Source organism: Danio aesculapii, chromosome 19 (assembly GCF_903798145.1).
Source record: "Danio aesculapii chromosome 19, fDanAes4.1, whole genome shotgun sequence".
Lineage (NCBI taxonomy): Eukaryota > Metazoa > Chordata > Actinopteri > Cypriniformes > Danionidae > Danio > Danio aesculapii.
This window is the reverse complement of record NC_079453.1, coordinates 12,465,050-12,484,554: the sequence shown is the minus strand read 5'-3', so window position 1 is coordinate 12,484,554 and position 19,505 is coordinate 12,465,050. Positions and strand designations below refer to the sequence as shown.

General features: G+C 33.5%; 1 protein-coding gene across 1 annotated transcript; it reads left to right on the top strand.

The window, feature by feature from the left end:
• Positions 1-173: 173 nt before the first annotated feature.
• Positions 174-19,202, top strand: epn1b (epsin 1b). The gene is made up of 11 exons (XM_056479902.1): positions 174-248; positions 1,026-1,144; positions 1,878-1,967; positions 3,605-3,760; positions 7,580-7,708; positions 7,807-7,927; positions 11,220-11,386; positions 12,624-13,206; positions 15,001-15,126; positions 17,922-18,071; positions 18,352-19,202. The coding sequence occupies exons 3-11, from the start codon at positions 1,899-1,901 to the stop codon at positions 18,768-18,770; spliced, it is 1,920 nt and encodes a 639-aa protein (XP_056335877.1). The 5' UTR covers positions 174-248; positions 1,026-1,144; positions 1,878-1,898; the 3' UTR covers positions 18,771-19,202.
• Positions 19,203-19,505: the final 303 nt, after the last annotated feature.

The following is a 19,505-nucleotide window of genomic DNA, read 5'->3' as shown; positions in this document are numbered from 1 at the left end:
TAAAACAAAAACTGTTGGTTTGTTTACCCTTTTGGGTTTTAGCGTAAGACATATAGCCACGCCTATTCATTAATATTCAAATTACAGCGGATTATACGTAGCAAACAGCTACTCCCACCTCATGAATAATTCAGCAGGGAGGCTTCCTCTGCGCTCGTTTTTTGACAGGTAGCCGTAAACGGAAGCGGAAATTTCCGCTAGGCTCTGGAAAAGCCTCTCATCTTCTCTCCTCTCCATTCTCCAAGAAGGTTGGTACTGAAATATAAATATACATGTATATGTTATCTCCATCAATCAGACATTTTGTCGCCGAGCTGACGTAAGAAGCGATGCTCTAAATATATCTGTGGCTAAGGCGCAGTGTATATTCATGCATTATTATCCTCGTGTTTTTAAGGCGATGTCTCTCATTCAGCAAACCAATATGAGCTTCTGCAGGTGTCAGATTGCAGTCAGGGCACGATCAGACCTATGTAATGCGACAGTCTCGCTTTATATTGTATAGGACTAGATCATTTCATCTGCGTTATCATCATCATCGACATCATGTGATGCTATCAAGCACACATTATCTTAATTTGTGTGTGTGCATCATTGGTAAGATGTCTGTCAGCTTAATAAATCAGCCATCGTTTGGATCATAAAGTAAATGGCAGATACATGGATTTGCTGTTGGAAATAGCATAAAGTCAAGCATTGTTTTGATGGCAGGGTGATGCTGATTCAGAGGATGTTTATTGATATACAAATTAGTGGTAATATATATATATATATATATATATATATATATATATATATATATACATACACACACACACACACACACACACACACATATGTATATGTTTGTGTGTGTGTGTGTGTGTGTGTGTGTGTGTGTGTGTGTGTGTGTGTGTGTGTGTGTGTGTGTCTTATACAGTTTATTTTATTTACATTTTACAAACATTTTGTATATTCAGTGAGTGAAAATATCTTTACCGGATGCTATTTTTTATGTAACTGTTTCATCAAAATCTTTGTTTCAGATTTCCCCCTACATTTATGATTTATATGCCATAAAGTTGCCATAGATTTGCTCATGGACTGAAGTGCTGGTCAATTGAGAAATTCAGTGAAGAGCCATTTCAACATCTTTAATTAGCAGGTAAGTTGAGGAAAATGTTATTATATATATATATATATATATATATATATATATATATATATATATATATATATATATATATATATAGTGTGTGTGTGTTTTTGTGTGTGTTGTTGTTAATAATTGATTAATAATAGGTTTGTATTATGCTCTGTTTAGGGTTATTGTAGTTAAGTAAAACCATAAAAAGTTTTATTCTAAATAAAATAAAACATCAATTCCATTTCAGCTTTATTGTGAAGGCAACATTTGTCTTTGCATTTAGTTTATTACAAAAACATAGAACTACAAAAAAATAAATAAACATAACAATAAAAGCTATGTAGACACTTTAAAAAGCATGCAACAATTGCAAAACAGCAAAAAGTCTTAAATGAAAATAAATTGAAATATGTGAAAATAATAACTGCATGTAAATAAACAAAATGTAAATAGAAATAAAAATTGGTAGCATCTCTAATATCGATTAGTATTTATCATACAGTAGCATCATAATTGATGGTATTTTAATATTGATATATATTCTATTATGAATTGGCCGAAAATCAAAAACAATAGCGCAAAATAATAAAGGATCTGTTTTCTTATTCCCAAAGATATAAAACAATAATTTTGAGCCATTTTATTGATCCATGCACTCTGATTACAGCGATTAGCAATAATCAACCAACTTGTATAATTTATGTAATTTAAGTTTTTTGTATTTTATGGAAATTTTGTTATTCTTAAACAGGTCTAGGACAAAACTGCCATCATGACTCACTCAATGCTGCGACGACAACTGAAAAACCTTGTTCAGAACTTCTCTGAAGCAGAGGTCAAGGTGAGTTTCACTTACCTCTTCAAAGCTCAGTTTTCACACTCATTTAGTCATTTCAATGAATGGCAACCCCTTTAAATCTTCACCAAGAGAATTCTGAATTGTGTGTGTGAATAACACAAATTTATATACATATAAATACAATAAACATTTATAAAGTTCTAACCCCTAACGAGTATATAAGACATTTAACCCACGTTGCATATTGAATTGTGGAATCCACTTTAATTATCTGGTTTTTTTTTATTAATCTTTTTTAATGTGTAGTCAAATTCAAATCCAAATCACTTCCATTGTCACATCACCAGCAGCATGTGTGCTGTGATGAGTGAAAAACTTAGATGCAGGCTCCAGACAGTGCAAAATATAGTAAGTTACATTTAAGACAATATACAGAATACTAATATACACAATACAATGCAAAACACAATGATATACTTTTAAGACAATATACACTTAAATACAGTATGTACATAAATAGACAACAATTATGTAAAAATACATAATTCACACTAGGCCTACATTATATTGGAAAAATCTGACATTGCGAAATTTAGTTTTCCCGCAATATTTAGTGCGCTATGAATATAATCACTTCACCAAACGACTTGAATAGCTGAATTTGCAAAGAACTCATAATTTTATATTGATTGGCATGACTTTGTAGGCCAGATAATCTGGATAAATTTAGTTGCAATTTTCAGTGAATCTAACTGTATTCGAGTATAAGTTAAATAATCAAATGCAAGCAAATAAAACTGTATAGTCTTCATTGTATAAAAGTTAAATGCAATAAATTTTCATTGTTATAATTTCTTGTACCAACTTATTTAAAGGCCTTAAAAACAAAGCTCACAAGCTCTATTTTACTCTATTAAGGTTAAGCTTCCCAATCACTCAACAATATGGTTCTTGGTCAGCTAATTCCACCCAGATTTCCTAAGGGATGAATAAACTAGCTGAACTTGACATTGTAGATCTTGCAGTATGACTATTGTGAATGATCACATTGCGATATCGATGCTGAAATGATATATTGTGCAGCCCTATTACACACACATAGTCACAAATAGAGAAGTAGTTAGATAATAAATAAAGATAACATTAAAACTGTCAAATCAACCGATCATATATTTGTGAAACGTAAAAATAAAAGGTCATTACATTGTCGTAAACAAATGTCAGCCATGTGTGCTTTGTTTTGCGATTTTTGTGAGATATTATTTATTTAAAGATTGCAGAGTATGTTGTTTTAAATGTGGTGTTGGTTTCCAACCTTATGGTTTAATATGGTTTATTTTGGCAACAAATTAATGTATGTTCCCCCTAAATTAGTATAAGATATAGTTTAGAAATCCTAAACAAGGAAAGCAAAAATATGATGAAAACAACACACAAAATAAGGTTTTATTCTTTATTATTTTAAACAGTTTTTTTTCCAGCTGATTTATTTATCTTTTATTTGTAAATGTTACAAATATTCAGCCAATCAGAATAGAGTTCAAGCATTTATACCGCCATATGAAAATGCATGTTGTTGTTGTGGATGCTGATATAATGATTAAAGATGACCTCTGTTGGTGCTAGCAGGCCTTTACTGGTCAGAGATTTACATCATACATGTTGCATATGTTGTGTAGGTTCGAGAAGCGACCTCTAATGACCCCTGGGGGCCGTCCAGCTCTCAGATGGCCGACATCTCGGACCTGACCTACAATGTGGTGGCCTGCAATGAGATTTTAGCCATGCTTTGGAAACGTCTCAATGATGACAAGAACTGGAGGCATGTGTACAAGGTGAGTGAAGTATGGAGAACTGAAGAAAACAGTCATTGGGTTTAGGGGAACTAGATTCGAAGCTTGCTTGCCTACTCAGACTGATTGAATATTTATAGTAAGTGATCGTTTTTGTGATCCGGTTACCCGATCGCTGGCTGAGTTTCTCCTGTCAGCAGGACCGTTGCTGCTGCAATGTTTGAGCTTGTGCAGGCTGGATTTTCCATTCAGCTTCACTGCCATAATGTTTCATTCTCTGATGTTTACCTATGGCTTTTGTGTATTGTTGAGAGAGAGGGAGAGCCAGTGAAAGATAAAGAGAGATGTGAAAAGAGAGATTAAGTTAATTACACTTTAAAATAAGCGTTGATTGCTATTGAAACATGACATAGGAATAGTGTATTTCAAACTATTTATCAGTAGTAATAGTAGTAGTAATAGTAGTATTTTGCTTTTTTTGCTATTATTATTACTATAATAATATACCTTTTTTTTCAAAAACATTGCAATAGAAATAACTTAATTCTTCGTTCTAATAGCAATATCTTTATTTTGAAACCTGTTACACAAAGCCAGTTTGAGTTTTTACCCTGGTAATTTTGTGTTTACTTTGAGCAAACTCTGAGTTTTTGGGTTCAAGAAGGTGGATTAGTTTGGTCTCCATGGTAATTGACACTACACCGTTACCAGAGCAAGTTTTATTCTGAGCTATTTGGAGATTGCAAACCCAAGCTGGACCAATCAGGTTTGAGAAAAGTTACATGTACAATGGGGGAAATAAGTATTGAACGCGTCATGTTTTTTTTCCTGGGAACAATATTTCTAAAGGAGCTGTTGACATGGTGTTGAACCAGATTTTGGTAAAAACCCAAACAATACAAACATGAAAATAAAACAAAACAAATCTGAAAATTTTGTACTGTGTAATAACAATGGAATTACTCAAGGAGAAAGTACTGAACTACTGATATGTATTTAATACTTACATAAAAGACCTTTGTGGTGATGGCAGCTTAAAGACGACTTTCATATGGAGAATGTAGTCACATGAATTGCTCAGGTGTGATTTTTCCACAGACTTCAACAAGAGTGTAAAAATCTTGATCTCGTCTATCAAATCTTTTTTTTGTATTTTCTTTTGGATTCATATCAGGAGAGTGGCTAGGCCATTCTACAGCTTGATTTTCTTTCTCTGAAAGCATTTGAGAGTTTCCTTGGCTGTGTTTTGGATCGTTGTCTTGCTGAAATATCTACTCTGGTTTCATCTTCATCATTCTGGTAATGTAGAGGTTGGACTAAAGTTGCTGATATTAATTTCCAATGATAAAGGCCAGAGAGTTGCTGAAGAAATACTGAGAGATTTCAGCTGCTGTCTGGGCTTTCACTGTCTTTCTACACCTTCCTTTCTTCATGTGTTCAATACTTTTTCCCTGGGGAAAATTTCAAGTCAACAACACCTTTTTGTCCTATGAAAAGTGACCAATACATGTTTCCCCACTGTATATCCGATGCAAATAAAAGCATTTTTGTCAAACTTTTCTTATGTTGCTATGTTTTATTCTATATGAAGTAGAATTATTATGTATGCTTGTCAGGCATTTGAATATTATTCAAATAGTTTTGAATTGTCATTTAAAAATTATGGTAAATGACAATATCACATAAATCACATGTAAATTTGCTTTAATATCTAAAGTTTTTTAAATAATATGTTGGTAAACCTACGTTATTAAAATCTGTTGATTTAATAAGCATTTGTATAATTATATTATCTTTAATTTACCTTCTCAAACTTCAGCATCAGCAGTGTTCGTTTCTGCCTTGTAAATGTGTTTCAAGAGTTCCCACTTAGATATGCTTGGCGTTTAAAGCGGGTTTAGCATGCTGTCCCGGGAGAGAACCCTGAGCTTAGAGATATTTGAGCCCAGGGCTCCTGCCCGGTCGATAAGCATATCAGAGAGCTCCCCCTTTAGAAAAGGGAGGTAAAGGAGGAGATGGGGTGGAAGGGGGATTCTTCCAAACGAAGATAGAGCAGTAGGGAGAAAATGATCCATTTATAGTAGACTAGGATCAATCTGATTGGATTATTACTGATTACAGATGAGCGGCCAGACGTGCTCAATCATATTACATGCTCCTCTCGAAATTAGTTTATGAAACTTCACTTAAATGAATTGTATTTCTCATAAGTAAATTGCTCTGGCTCTGTCGAGAAATCACTAAAACTGACACTTTAATGTTCTGTGTGATTGGCTGTGTGCTGCTGTTGTCACATCTATAGCTCCATGCAGTCCAGAGTTAATCACAAACTCTGCGTTAAACCCTGAGTTATCAGAAAAGCTTTATATAAAGCGGTGAAACACCTTAACTATGTTGGATTTGTTTGATTTGTCGACCTGAAATGTAGTCTGCAACCCGGAGTTTGTTAAACTTGTTTTGTGCAACAGGCCTTTGGTGCATGTTCAACTCCAAAATAAAAAAAACAAAAGTTTAATTATGGAATTAATTATGAAAGGGGTTCACTATGATATGATAAATGTTAATGTAGGCATCCCTTCTGATTAATTAAATATTAATTAAAATAAATTAATACTCCTTTAGTTATGGAAGTAAATTAATTTACCTTTCTAATATGATGATCACCTTTAATCAGAATTAATTCAGTGATTAAATTCTAAAATTTATATAAATAAAATATTAAATGCCTAAATAAATATGTATAGATACAAAAACATGCATACGAGTATTCAATAGTGAATTTCATTTGCTAGGTTTTACACATCACTCCTCAATAGTAGGGAACAAAAGCTTTTTGTGTTTTATTTATTTATTTATTTATTTATTTATTTATTTATTTATTTTAATGTTTCTTGGGCAACTTCCTTCATTCATTCATTTTCCTTCAACTTACTCCCCTATTTTTTTTTCCTGAGAAGCCATAGCTGGTCATGGTATAATTTAAAGTCTGCCGTTGACACTTGCAGATGAAGTTGACATTGACGAGAGCCCTATTTGGATGGCGGTTATTTTTCAATTAGGACGTCTGTAAAAGAAAAATCTTTTACAAAAAAATTTAAGTATTTGTTCACCCAAAAAGGAAAATTCTGTTATTAATTACTCACCCTCAGTTAAATAGTCAGCAATATTCCCGACATCCTGAGATGTTCAAAGTCCAGAAAATGAACCAAAAACATTGTCAAAACATTCCATGTGACTTCAGTGGATCATCTGTAATCATATTCAGTTCAGTTCATGTTTCTTTATATAGAGCTTTTACAATGTAGATTGTGTCAAAGCAGCTTAACATAGAAGATTATAGTAAATTGAAACTGTGTCAGTCCAGTTTTCAGAGTTGAAGCTCAGTTTAGTTCAGTTCATTGTGGTTTAAATTTCACTGCTAAAAATCTAAACTCTGTAGTGCAAATCTATCGATGCGCAGCTCCACAAGTCCCAAACCAAGCAAGCCAGTGATGAGGAACAAACTTAACCAATTGACAAAAGTGAAGGAAAAAACCTCGAAAGAAATCAGGATCAGTTAGGCATGAACATTTCTCCTCTGGCCGAACTTCTTGTGCAGAGCTGCAGTCTAGGTATCGGGGCTGGAGAACGCTGTACGTCCATCGTGGAGAACCACAAGTGTGAGTAGGTCACCGGCGGGTGATCAGGCTGGCCTACGCGATCAATGCGGGGACTTATTTATCACTGTGGTCTTTCAGGAATCAGTCTCATGCACTCCACTTCTCCATGAACACCACAGCATCAGCACAGGATACAGCCTGGTCCAGGATTATGGATAATATACAAAAAAACTTCTTTTCTTTCATTTGTGTTCTTCAACAGGCTTTAACACTACTTGAGTATCTATTGAAAACTGGCTCCGACCGAGTCCCTCAGCAGAGTGTGGAGAACATCCACATTATCAAAGCTCTATCAGAGTATCGCTTTACAGACAAGGATGGAAAAGACCAGGTACTGCAAAATATTCAGTTCTTCTACACTTCTCCTACACTCGTTGCAGTAATATTAAAGGTCTGAAACCTGATCATTAATAAATTTGCTCTCTTTAGGGGGTGAATGTGAGAGAGAAGGCTAAAATAGTGATGGTGCTGATCGAGGATGAGGAGAAGCGGAAAGAGGAGAGAGACTTTGCTATGAAGACAAAAGACAAGCTGACGAAGGCTCCCAATGGTAAGACTCATGAGCACTACAATGAAACTAATGCTTGGTTCCACACAACTCCTTCATGTTGTCCCAACACAAATTGATTAAGTTAACTTAATTGTTTTTTACAAATATAAATGTATTGAACATAAAACAAGTAGGTTGTCCTCAAAAAACTGTTGTTTCAGCTTATTTTAAATAAGTAGTTTGAACAAGCTGCAAAACTCATTTTTTGGAGCATACTCTGAGCAGACATGAAGCGTTTGGTACACATTCAAATCTTTAGTTTTCATTTTTGAGCAGATTTTTTTTGTATAGTAGGCCAATTTAAGCTTCTTCTTGTGGCGTAAGGCATAACTGGCTACCAAAATTATTTTAGCATCAAATAAGAATTTTGATATAGGTAAAGGTGTCTGCTACTTTTGCGAAGCATCAAATCACCTGCATATTCACTGTCGAAATGTGTGCTTGACTCCCATAAAACTATTAGGCTATTCCTTAAAAAAATAGATATAAATAGAATAAATTGTAGCTAAAAAGTCCATAATAATATAACTAAGTATATATAAGAATAAGTAATGGTAAAAAGAAATAAATAAAAAATGCTAAAATGAATATTGAAACAGAAAAATGTAAATAATTTGACATTTTCAATAAAAATTACATTTCTAACTTGAAAGACCTGTAGGTCTGCTATCTTGTTTGGTCTTTTCATGTTTTAAATGGGTTCACACATTTATTTTTAGCATAGAGTTAATAAAAATATGCACTGCTGTTTAGGAATTTAAAGATGGGGAATTTAAAGTTAATGTATCTGTCCAAAAATAAAAAGTTATAACCATTTTGATGTTGTTAAAGGTGTCTGCAACTTTAACGAAGCATCAAATTAGCTGCATATACACTGTCAAAAATTGTTCGTTACTCTTAAAACTTGTTAGGCTACTTCTTAAAAGGAAACACAAGAGTATTGGCATTTAAATAGAATAAATTTAATTGAAGCTGGTTTATTACCTTAAGATGGTACAGGTTTGTATCTAAAAAAGTCCATATTAATAATAACATTGTATCTAAAAGGTCCGTAGTCACATATATTTCAGTATCCATGCTACGCATGTTAAATGTGATTAAAGGAATACTGCACCCAGATATATTAAAATGCAGTAATGATTTTAGCATGTCAATTCTTTCCCATGAGACATTTTGAAGAGTGTCTTATTCAACTTATCTGGGTAAAAAAGAAACAAAAGGACATAAGAAAAAACAGAAAATGAGCACAAATTATTTGTATTAAACATATTCACCATAAAGGACTTGCATGATTGTTTTAGTTGACTAAAACTAAATACATAAAATGATCATCGTAATTTGTTACTTGAAATAATATAAAATAAATTGGAAAAAATTACAACAAAAAAACTGGGAAATAAAATAAAATGTTTCTCATTTAGCTTAAGGCTAATGTAATTACTAAAACGAAAATTAATTAAATCCATATAAAAAAAAAAAAAAAAAAAAAAATATATATATATATATATATATATATATATATATGTATGTATGTATGTATATATATGTATGTATATTTATGTGTATATATATATATATATATATATATATATATATATATATATATATATGTGTATATATATATGTGTATATATATATATATATATATATATATATATATATATATATAGATAGATAGATAGATAGATAGATAGATAGATAGATAGATAGATAGATAGATAGATAGATAGATAGATAGATAGATAGATAGATAGATAGATAGATAGATAGATAGATAGATAGATAGATGGATGGATGGATAGATGGATAGATAGATGTGAATATGTATGTACTGTATGTATGTATATGTGTGTATATATATATATATATATATATATATATATATATATATATATATATATATATATATATGTGTGTGTGTGTGTATAAAGCTAAAATTTAAGTCAAAACAGAAGAATAAAAAGTGCATTCGCACTATTATTTTTAACATACAAATATATACACTGCTGATTAAATATTTCAAGTTGGTAGGATTTAAAATGTTTTTTTTTTTTGGTAATGTCTCCTCTGCTCACCAATGTTTAATGTATCTGATCAAAAATAAAAAGTTGTAACCATTTTAATATTGGTAAAGGTGTCTACATCAAATCACCTGTATATTTTTCAGTCGAATAGTGTGCATGACTCCCATAAATGATTAGGCTATTCCTTAAAAGAAAACAAGCATATTGGCATATAAATAGAATAAATTGCACTAAAGCTGGGTGGGTACCTTAAAATAGTACACGTTTGTATCTAAAGAGTCTATTAATATTAATGTTGTATCTAAATAGTCCATATTCCGCATATTACATGTTAAATGTAATTAAAGCAATAGTGCGCTAGGATATTAAAATGCATTCGTGATTTTAGCATTTAAATTCTCTCCCATGAGACATTTTGAAGAATGTTTAGGCTTCTTCATTCAACTTATCTTGGTAAAAAAGAAACAAAAGGACATAACAAAGACCAGAAAATGAGCACAAACTATTTGTATTCAGCATAAATGACTTGCATGCTATATACCAGGATTGTTTTAGTTAACTAAAACTAAAGACATAAAACTATCATCATAATTAATTACTTGAAATAAACTGAAAAAACAATAGCAACAAAAAAAGCTGAAATATAATACAATGTTTCTCATTTAGCTTAATTTAAGGCTAATATAATTTCAACTGAAAGTAAAATGAGAATTAACTAACTCTATATAGGCAAAAAAAATGTATAATTAAAGTCAAAACAGGAAAATAAAAAAGATTTCAAATTTTAAATAAACATTACACTTCTTTATTTTAAGTCCTGTAGGTCTGCCACTGTATATTGTTTTTTTCTTCATGTTTTACATGCATTTACACTTTCATTTTTAAAGTACACATATATTTTGTATGCTAAATATATACACTGCTTAAAATAAGTTTCAATTTTGTAGAATTTTTAATGTTTTGAATGTCTCTTCTGCTAACCAATGCTAATATGATTATTGACTCGTCTCAAAACAATTATTATTTCTTATTATTATAATTACAGGTGAGCTGTTGTGCTGCTTAATATTTTTGTGAAGATCAGCATTTATTTGTAATAAAATATTTCTTCTTTGTAAGAAATAGAAGCTGTTTTAAGTCTTTCATGTTGACTTAATTTGTCATTGTTGAACAAAAAGTATTAATTTCTCTCCTAAAACATTATAACACTATAGTAATTGTCTTTATTTTTTGTTCATTTCATATATGTTTCCTATGTTTTATCTCAGTCTCCTCAGCTACGGCACCAGAGAAGGAAAAGCCAGAGATTCCACCATATACAGGGCTGCCCTCCCTGGACAACATCCCATCAGTAGCAGACTTGACCGCTGAGATGGCCAAGAAAAAAGAAGAACAGAAACGCCTGGAGGCGGAGAAGAAAGAAGCAGAAAGACGGGTGAGATCAACCACTCAGAGAATTTATTCAGTAATACTTTAGATTATTCATTCATTCATTTTCCTTCGGCTTAGTCCGTTAATTCATCAGGGGTCACCACAGCGGAATGAACCGCCAACTTATCCAGCATATGTTTTACACAACGGATGCCCTTCCAGCTGCAACCCAGAACTGGGAAACATCCAAACACACTCATTCACACACATACACTATGGCCAGTTTAGTTTATTCAATTCATCTATAGCGAACGTCTTTGGACTGTGGGGGAAACCGGAGCACCCACGCCAACACAGGGAGAACATGCAAACTCCACACAGAAATGCTAACTGACCCAGCCGGGACTCAAACTAGTGACCTTCATGCTGTGAGGCAACAGTGCTAACCACTGAGCCACCGTGTTGCCCTACTTTAGATTAAATCGTAATAATAATATAAAGAGTCCCGATTTGATTCATATGATCTTGATTCAATTCACTATTCGGTTCAGTGCAAGCAGTTTAAATACATGCTGGATTTCATAATTGGTGAGTATAAACGGTGCTTGGTTATGTCATGACTAGACCCACATTGAATCTGCATGCGCAGAAATCCACAGATTTCCGCAGATTTTTAGCCCATCCTTGAGTCTATGTATTTACTTGTGTAAATGTGTGTAAATTCATATTTATTCAGTTTTTAAACTAATTTCACTAATATTATTGTGATATAATAATAGTAATATTAAAGTATTCATATGATTTATTTACAATACAGTTTGTAAAGTAATATTTTCAGTCTTTTAAAGTAGATATATTATATGAGAGACTTGCTTTGTTTACCAAATAAGTAGATCTAATTGGATTTGCATTGTAAACCTTAAATAAAAGTTAAAAATGTTTTTAGTTTGATACTCCTAAAATCCTTCCACATGAATACACAGATTTTTTACAGAATTTTCAGCAGAAATAGCAAAAAAATGTCCACAGATTCTGTCTCGCCCTAGTCATAACTCTGTCCAAATGTTTTTGAAATGTTCAATGTTTCTCCACCAGAGGGCGATCTGTGTAATATCATAAAATCCACTTGACTCAATCAGCTTCATTCATCGCAATTCACAGCTTTTGAGAAACAACATCGAATATTAATAATATTAATAAAAATAAACAATTTGTTCAAGAATAGAGTGATTTTAAATCAAGTGAGTATTTGTCTATTCTCAGACATTTTGAGCTGACTGAATGAACATTTTTGCACTCAGGCGAAGGAGGGAGACACGGAGCCAGATCTCTGGGAAAAAGCAGCGACAGCACAGCCTCCGTCTGGCTCAGACCCCTGGGGAGCCCCATCTGAACCATCCAACGAATCTGCGACCAACGACCCATGGGGAGCTCCATCCGTTGAGGCGAAGGAATCCAGCCCGGCTACCAATGATCCTTGGGGAGGATCTGCTGACGGGACAAACGGATCCGCACCACCATCCAATGATCCATGGGGAGGATCTGCTGATAACGGTTCTCCACCGGTCTCCAGTGATCCTTGGGGAGAATCTACAAATACAGAGAAGAGTTCTCCACCTGCTGCTGGCGACCCGTGGGGTGACTCTGCTGGGGTACTAGAGGAAAAAGCCCCAGTGAAAAATGACCCATGGGGAGCTTCAGCCGAATCGCCGAAAGACTCTGACGGGCAGACATCCGATCCTTGGGGGGCATCAGCAGACAGTGTGCAGGATTCAGCACCGGCGGCCTCTGACCCTTGGGGGGCGCCAATGGAGGCTTCACCTACTGCGTCTGATCCATTTGGCAACACTTCAAAAGCGGATAATGACCCTTGGGGAACAGCAGGTGAGAATTAGACTGGATTGAAGAAAAAAGGCAGGTGCAGTACATCTTATTGTCTAGTAATAATGAGCTTTTACTGTCTAGTCGGGGGAATTAATTCCAAATTTAGCGAAGTTTTGTTATTGAGTAGCTACTGTAGTACTTATTAATAGTACAGTTTAAGACCTATTAAAAAAGTTTAATAGTTTTTTACATTTTCTGTTTTTGTTTTAAATTTTGTTTCAGTTTTAGTATTTTTATTGTTTTTACCATGTTTTATTTATTTAGTTATAATTGAAAGAAAAAAATAGGAATATATTCTTGTCTTTTTAGTTAACTATAAAAGCCCTACCTGCTCCATCAATGCAAGATTACAACTCATACAGTTTAAAGTGGTACATGGGCTACATTATATCATAACTATACTCAAGAAAATTTTCACTTCAGTCTCCCCATTATGTGACAGATCCAAGAGCTCAGAGGGAACGTATGACCATACTTTTTGATTTTGCCTTGGGATATCTGAGTTTTGGAAGAATATTTTTCAGTTTCATTCAAATGTTTTAGCAGAAAATATTAGTCCAGATATTGAATTATTCCTGTTTGGGTGCTCTGACCCTGTGAAGGCATGGTCACATAATCAGCAAATGTCTATTATTTTTGGTATGGTGGTGGCTAAAAGGTCTTGATGGATTAGAAATCCACTTTACCACTTACTTTTCACAATTGGCTGACTGAAATTGTTGCCGCTTTTAAGCTTGAAAATATTCGTCTTGCTAGGCCAGATGCTTCTAAAAAGTTTGAAAAACTGGGGCCTCTTTCCCTGCTTGTCTTTTTAAGAGTTGAAAGTAAGGCACTTGTGATTCACAAACAATTTTACTCTTACTTTTCCACTCCATTTTCAATGTTTTGAGTTTGACCAAGTAAAACTTGATGGTGTTTATTATTTACTCTATATGATGGTGAATGTTTGGATGGACTGGTGTTTGTTTTTTGTTTTATTAATATTATTATTATTATTATTATTATTATTATTATTTTACTACTATTATTATCATTATTATTATTTAATGTCTTTTTAATTAATTTACTTATTAAATTTTTTTGTTATTCTTTATCAATTGTATAAAAATATTATAGATCATATAAATGTTTTTGATCTATTTTGTGATTATAAAACTGTTATAAATAAAATATATATATAAAAAAACTATAAAAGCCCTGAATGGAATAATAATAATAATAATAATAATTATTATTATTATTATTATTATTATTATTATTATTATTATTATTATTATTATTATTATTATTATTATTATTATTATTATAACAATAATAATAATAATTACCCCAATTCAAATGTACTTAAAAAAAGAAATGTGTACATGCATTCAGAAATGCATATAATTGATCAAGTGACATAATTTGTTATTGAAATAAAGTTTACTTTAGTTTTAACTATTTTAATCATTATAGAATCATCAGGAAATATACAAATTTCCACAAAATGTATTATTTATTTAAAATATTTGTATGTTTATTGTGTGTTCAGAATGATTTCTGAAGAATCATATGACACAGAAGACTGTAGAACATTACATTTAGTCTTACATATTTTACAGCATTTTGATTCAATAAATACTTGTGACTTCTTTAAAACACCTACAGTACTTCTGTGCTCTCTATGAACGGTGGTGTAACTGTAGTTTAGAAAATAAATAAAACAGTATTTTATATCGATTTATAAATGATTTTTAGGACAATATTCTTACAAGTTCACTTTTCCCAACTAATGCTTGTGTATTTTACTCTCAGCAACTTCTCCTCCCATTGCGAATGACCCATGGGGAGCCCCATCAGTACCAGCTGATGCCATGACCAATAATGACCCTTTTGGAGATGGAGGCAAATCAGACCCCTGGGGGGTTTCCTCTGAGAACGGTACTATAAAGGATCACATTTCTTTTCCCATTTATTTCTGCAGTCTCTGATCTTATTTTACGCTAATGAATAGATATTCCCAAAGAATCATAAAACTGACTTAGCCCAACCTTTAGAAATACTACTGAATAATAATATGCAAAAATAAAGCCCTTCATAGTCCTCACGGTATAATTTACTGTATTACGTGATGACAAATTAGTGCCAATTGGTGTGATGGTATTAGTATTAAAATGGCATGAGTTTAGTATTGTGCTGCACAGGTATACAGTGTTGAACATTTGAAGTGAGTCAATACCTTTATCAAAGTTGACCTAAAACTATACAATACCTGACAAAAGTCTTGTCGCCTATCCAAGTTTTTGGAACAACAAACTTGACTTCTAGTTGATCATTTGGTATCAGAATTGGCTTATCTGAAAGGCAAAGGCCTCTAGATTACGGTTATTTTACCAAAATAAAATATGATCATGCCTTGATTTTTAATTATTTAATTAGCACATTGAGGTCTGACTTTGCTTAAACAAAAGACTTGTCACACAACAGAAATAATGTACAGTATAGAATATAAAGTCATGGTGCAGTAAAAAAAAATTATATTGTGTATGACTCCCATGAGCTTGGAGGACTGCATCATACATCTCAGCAATGCCTCAAATAACTTCAAAGTCATCTGGAATGGCAAAGAAAGCGTTCTTGCAAGACTCCCAGAGTTCATCAAGATTCTCTGAATTCATCTTCAATGCCTCCACCATCTTACACAGACATGCTCAATAATGTTCATGTCGGGTGACTGGGCTGACCAATCCTGGAGCACCTTGACCTTCTTTGCTTTCAGGAACTTTGATGTGGAGGCTGAAGTATGAGAAGGAGCGCTATCCTGCTAAAGAATTTGCCCTCTTCTGTGGTTTGTAATGTAATGGGCAGCACAAATGTCTTGATACCTCAGGCTGTTGATGTTGCCATCCACTCTGCAGATCTCTCGCACGCCCCCCATGCCATGCTGAATGTAACCCCAAACCATGATTTTTTTTCTTCACCAAACTTGGCTGATTTCTGTGAGAATCTTGGCTCCATGCTGGTTCTGCAGTATTTCTGAGGATTGGGATGCCGTTTAACAGATGATTCATCTGAAAAATCCATTGCCACTTCTAAATGATCAACTAGAAGTTATTTTTTGTTGCTCTTACAACTGGGATTAACGACAAGACTTTTGTCAGGTAGTGTCGAAGAACACCCATCCTTTGCTTAGGCCAATTTTGAAAACCTTTTTTAATCCACTTCAAATGTTTACGACTGTAGTTACATATTGTCGTTTAAACAATATAGCAAAATCTCAAACTAATACTTTAAATTAGTGATGGGGAAAAAATTAAGCTTTTCAAAGCTTTAAACCAATTGCTTCACAAAATTATTTAAAAAGCAACTAACTCTGGCTGTTTTATACATTTTGAAGGCTTAAATACATTTTGCTTGTTCCATGGTTCCATGCTAAACAGCCAACAAGAAACTATTCATTCATTCATTTTCCTTTGGCTTAGTCCCTTTATTTATCAGGGGTTGCCACAGCAGAAAGAACCGCCAACTTATCTTACTTATATACATATATTACATTACTTGCTTACATATTTTTTACACAGCCGATGCCCTTTCAGCTGCAACCCATTACTGGGAAACACTCATATACACTCATTCACACACATACACTATGGCCAATTTAGTTTATTCAATTCACCTATACTTCATGTCTTTGGACTGGGGGGGGAACCGGAGCACACAGAGGACACCCACGCTAACATGGGGAGAACATGCAAACTACACACAGAATTCCCAACTGATCCAGCCAGGACTTGAACCAGCGACCTTCTTGCTGTGAGGCGACAGTGCTAACCACTGAGCCATCATGTCGCCCCAAGAAACTATTAACTAATACTATTTCTTTTAATTTGACAAGAAATATCCCTCTGAAACGTCCACGACTGTACTAAAACCAAACTGAAATTATATAAAGTCAATGAAACATGTTCAGTGATTCGCCACTGGGAGCAACTTGAGTTAACCCATGTGATCCATGTGGATGTTATGGTATTACACAGATCTCCCCCCAGTGGTGAACCATTGATTTTGTGAAACATTTCAAAACTGGCAGAGTGAAGACCTGTTTACTGAAATCACATGACCTTGCTAATTTTTATTCACACTCCAATACATTGATTTGAAACAAAAGTTGTGTCAAGGTTTTGAAGCTTCACGAAGCAGTGCTTCAAAAACAGAAAAACAGCCATTGCTACTTTACAGCATCCTCATGATATATAGTCATTCAGCCTAGCCCTAGTAAGGGCAAGAGATGTTATAGGTCCCATGAATATAAAATAGATGTTAGTTTCAGTCTGTTAGTTTTAGGAACATTTATAAGCTAGTGTGCTCAAAACAGTGACAAAATTCGCTTTTAGAAGATAAAAAACTGATATAAACATTCAAAGCTTGTAGTTTTTTTTCACTTCCGCCTAAATGGATCCACGTTTTTTTACGTCACCTCATATTCAGTTTCTTCAAGACGCTTCTCATTTGCTTTTCATTTGACGTGCTTGATCTCAACCTCTCTCTGGCAAAACTGTGATAAAAACTAAACGCTATTGGCTGCTTGCTTTTTAAAAGGGGAGGGGCTACTGTATGTCCCACCCTCTCTTCATTTTTTGGTTGAGATTACGTCAAGCTTCGAATAAAAAATTGCACATTTGCACCTTTACGTTTTTTGCTATCACTAATAATAGTTCATTTCTTTCTATCCCTAGGTAACAACGCAACAAAACCTGCTGAAGAGACTAAAAAGTCCTCCTTCCTCGGAGACGGTGCTTCATTGGTGGACTTGGACTCTCTTATGTCAGTCAAGCCCAAACCCAAACAGCCTCCTCTCAGCGCCATCCCAACCCAAAAAGCCCCTGGTAAGGAGGGCTGAAAGAAAGAAAGAGAGAGAGAGAGAGAGAGACATTGACAATAAGAGCGACTTGAGAAAGAGAGAGAAGCACTGTATAGTACATGTTTATTTTTGAGTGTTTGTGACAGTGTTTTTCAAGCCTAGACTTCATATAGTCATGTGAATCATAACCTGTATGTAGTTGACGTAGATCTCATCACATCCACCTTTATCCCTGCTTCTATATGCTATCCACTGCCTTCCATCCATCACTCCCCCATCATCCCTTTTTGTTTTGCACACTTCAGTTTCATCCTTCCCAGGTTATTTGCCAGCCACATGCATGATCCCACCACTGGGCGCCAATATATCCAGTGCAGGCGCTTCTTCTGCACAGCCTTCAAACTGCAGTTATTTCGGTTTTAACACCATGGCATCCAGCTCCGGTGGCCTGTTGCCCATAAACACAGATTTCGGGATGCCGGTCACCAATATGGCAACCCAGAATGCAAGTCTCTCAGTGCCTAACATTGGTCTTTCCATGGCTAATCCTCATATGGCGACTAGCATGCTTCAACCCAGCACTGGTGGCACTTTTATTGGTGAGTTTTCTTCCCTGTCCCTCACAGGAACGCCTGTTACCCAACAAGCTCCAGTTTCTCATCAGTCTTCATTGGTTTGGGGCACTGGAACCGGGGCAGCCGGGAAAGGAAATAAAATTTTTTGAGTTTTCCATTTTAGTCATCCCTAGCTCCATTTTCGACCCCGTTCATTAGTACTAAATGATTTTGTGTGTGGGTGTGTGAGTGTAAATGTGTGAAAAGTATTTAAATATTATTGAGCAACAATATACTGTTCGTCTTATGTTTTTGGGACAAAAAGCATGCATTTCCTGGCCTTTCCAACATGATGGAGTGACTGATGGATTTATTTATTTATTTATTTATAATTTCTAGTATGTTTTAGAAACCATAAAGATCTCATTCTTGAAGGATTTAGGAAATATCTGCTGGATCAATAGTGTAGATTTGAATAAACTAACAATCAAATGTTTGTGGTCTGTAAGATTGAACGATTGATTGGAAATCAATAATTATTTGATCAAAAGTGGCAATAAGGATATGTAAATTTGTCTAAGTATGTTGATAACAACCAAAGAAAGAAATGTGTGTATATATATATATATATATATATATATATATATATATATATATTATATATATATATATATATATATATATATATATATATATATTTATATATAAATATATATATTTATATATATATATATATATATATATATAATATATATATATATATATATATATATATATATATATATATATATATATATATTTATATATAAATATATATATATATATTTATTTATTTATTTATAAAAGTAAAACAACAATTAGTTAACAAATGAAGTTATGTATAATAAAATGAAATGACACAGGGA

Bases quoted from the DNA above. Each gene is read 5' to 3' on its own strand.
- epn1b (XM_056479902.1), top strand. From the start codon at position 1,899: ATGACTCACTCAATGCTGCGACGACAACTGAAAAACCTTGTTCAGAAC. The intron at 7,928-11,219 runs GTAAGACTCATG...GTTTTATCTCAG, and splicing joins GCTGACGAAGGCTCCCAATG to TCTCCTCAGCTACGGCACCA. The intron at 11,387-12,623 runs GTGAGATCAACC...TTTTGCACTCAG, and splicing joins AGAAAGAAGCAGAAAGACGG to GCGAAGGAGGGAGACACGGA.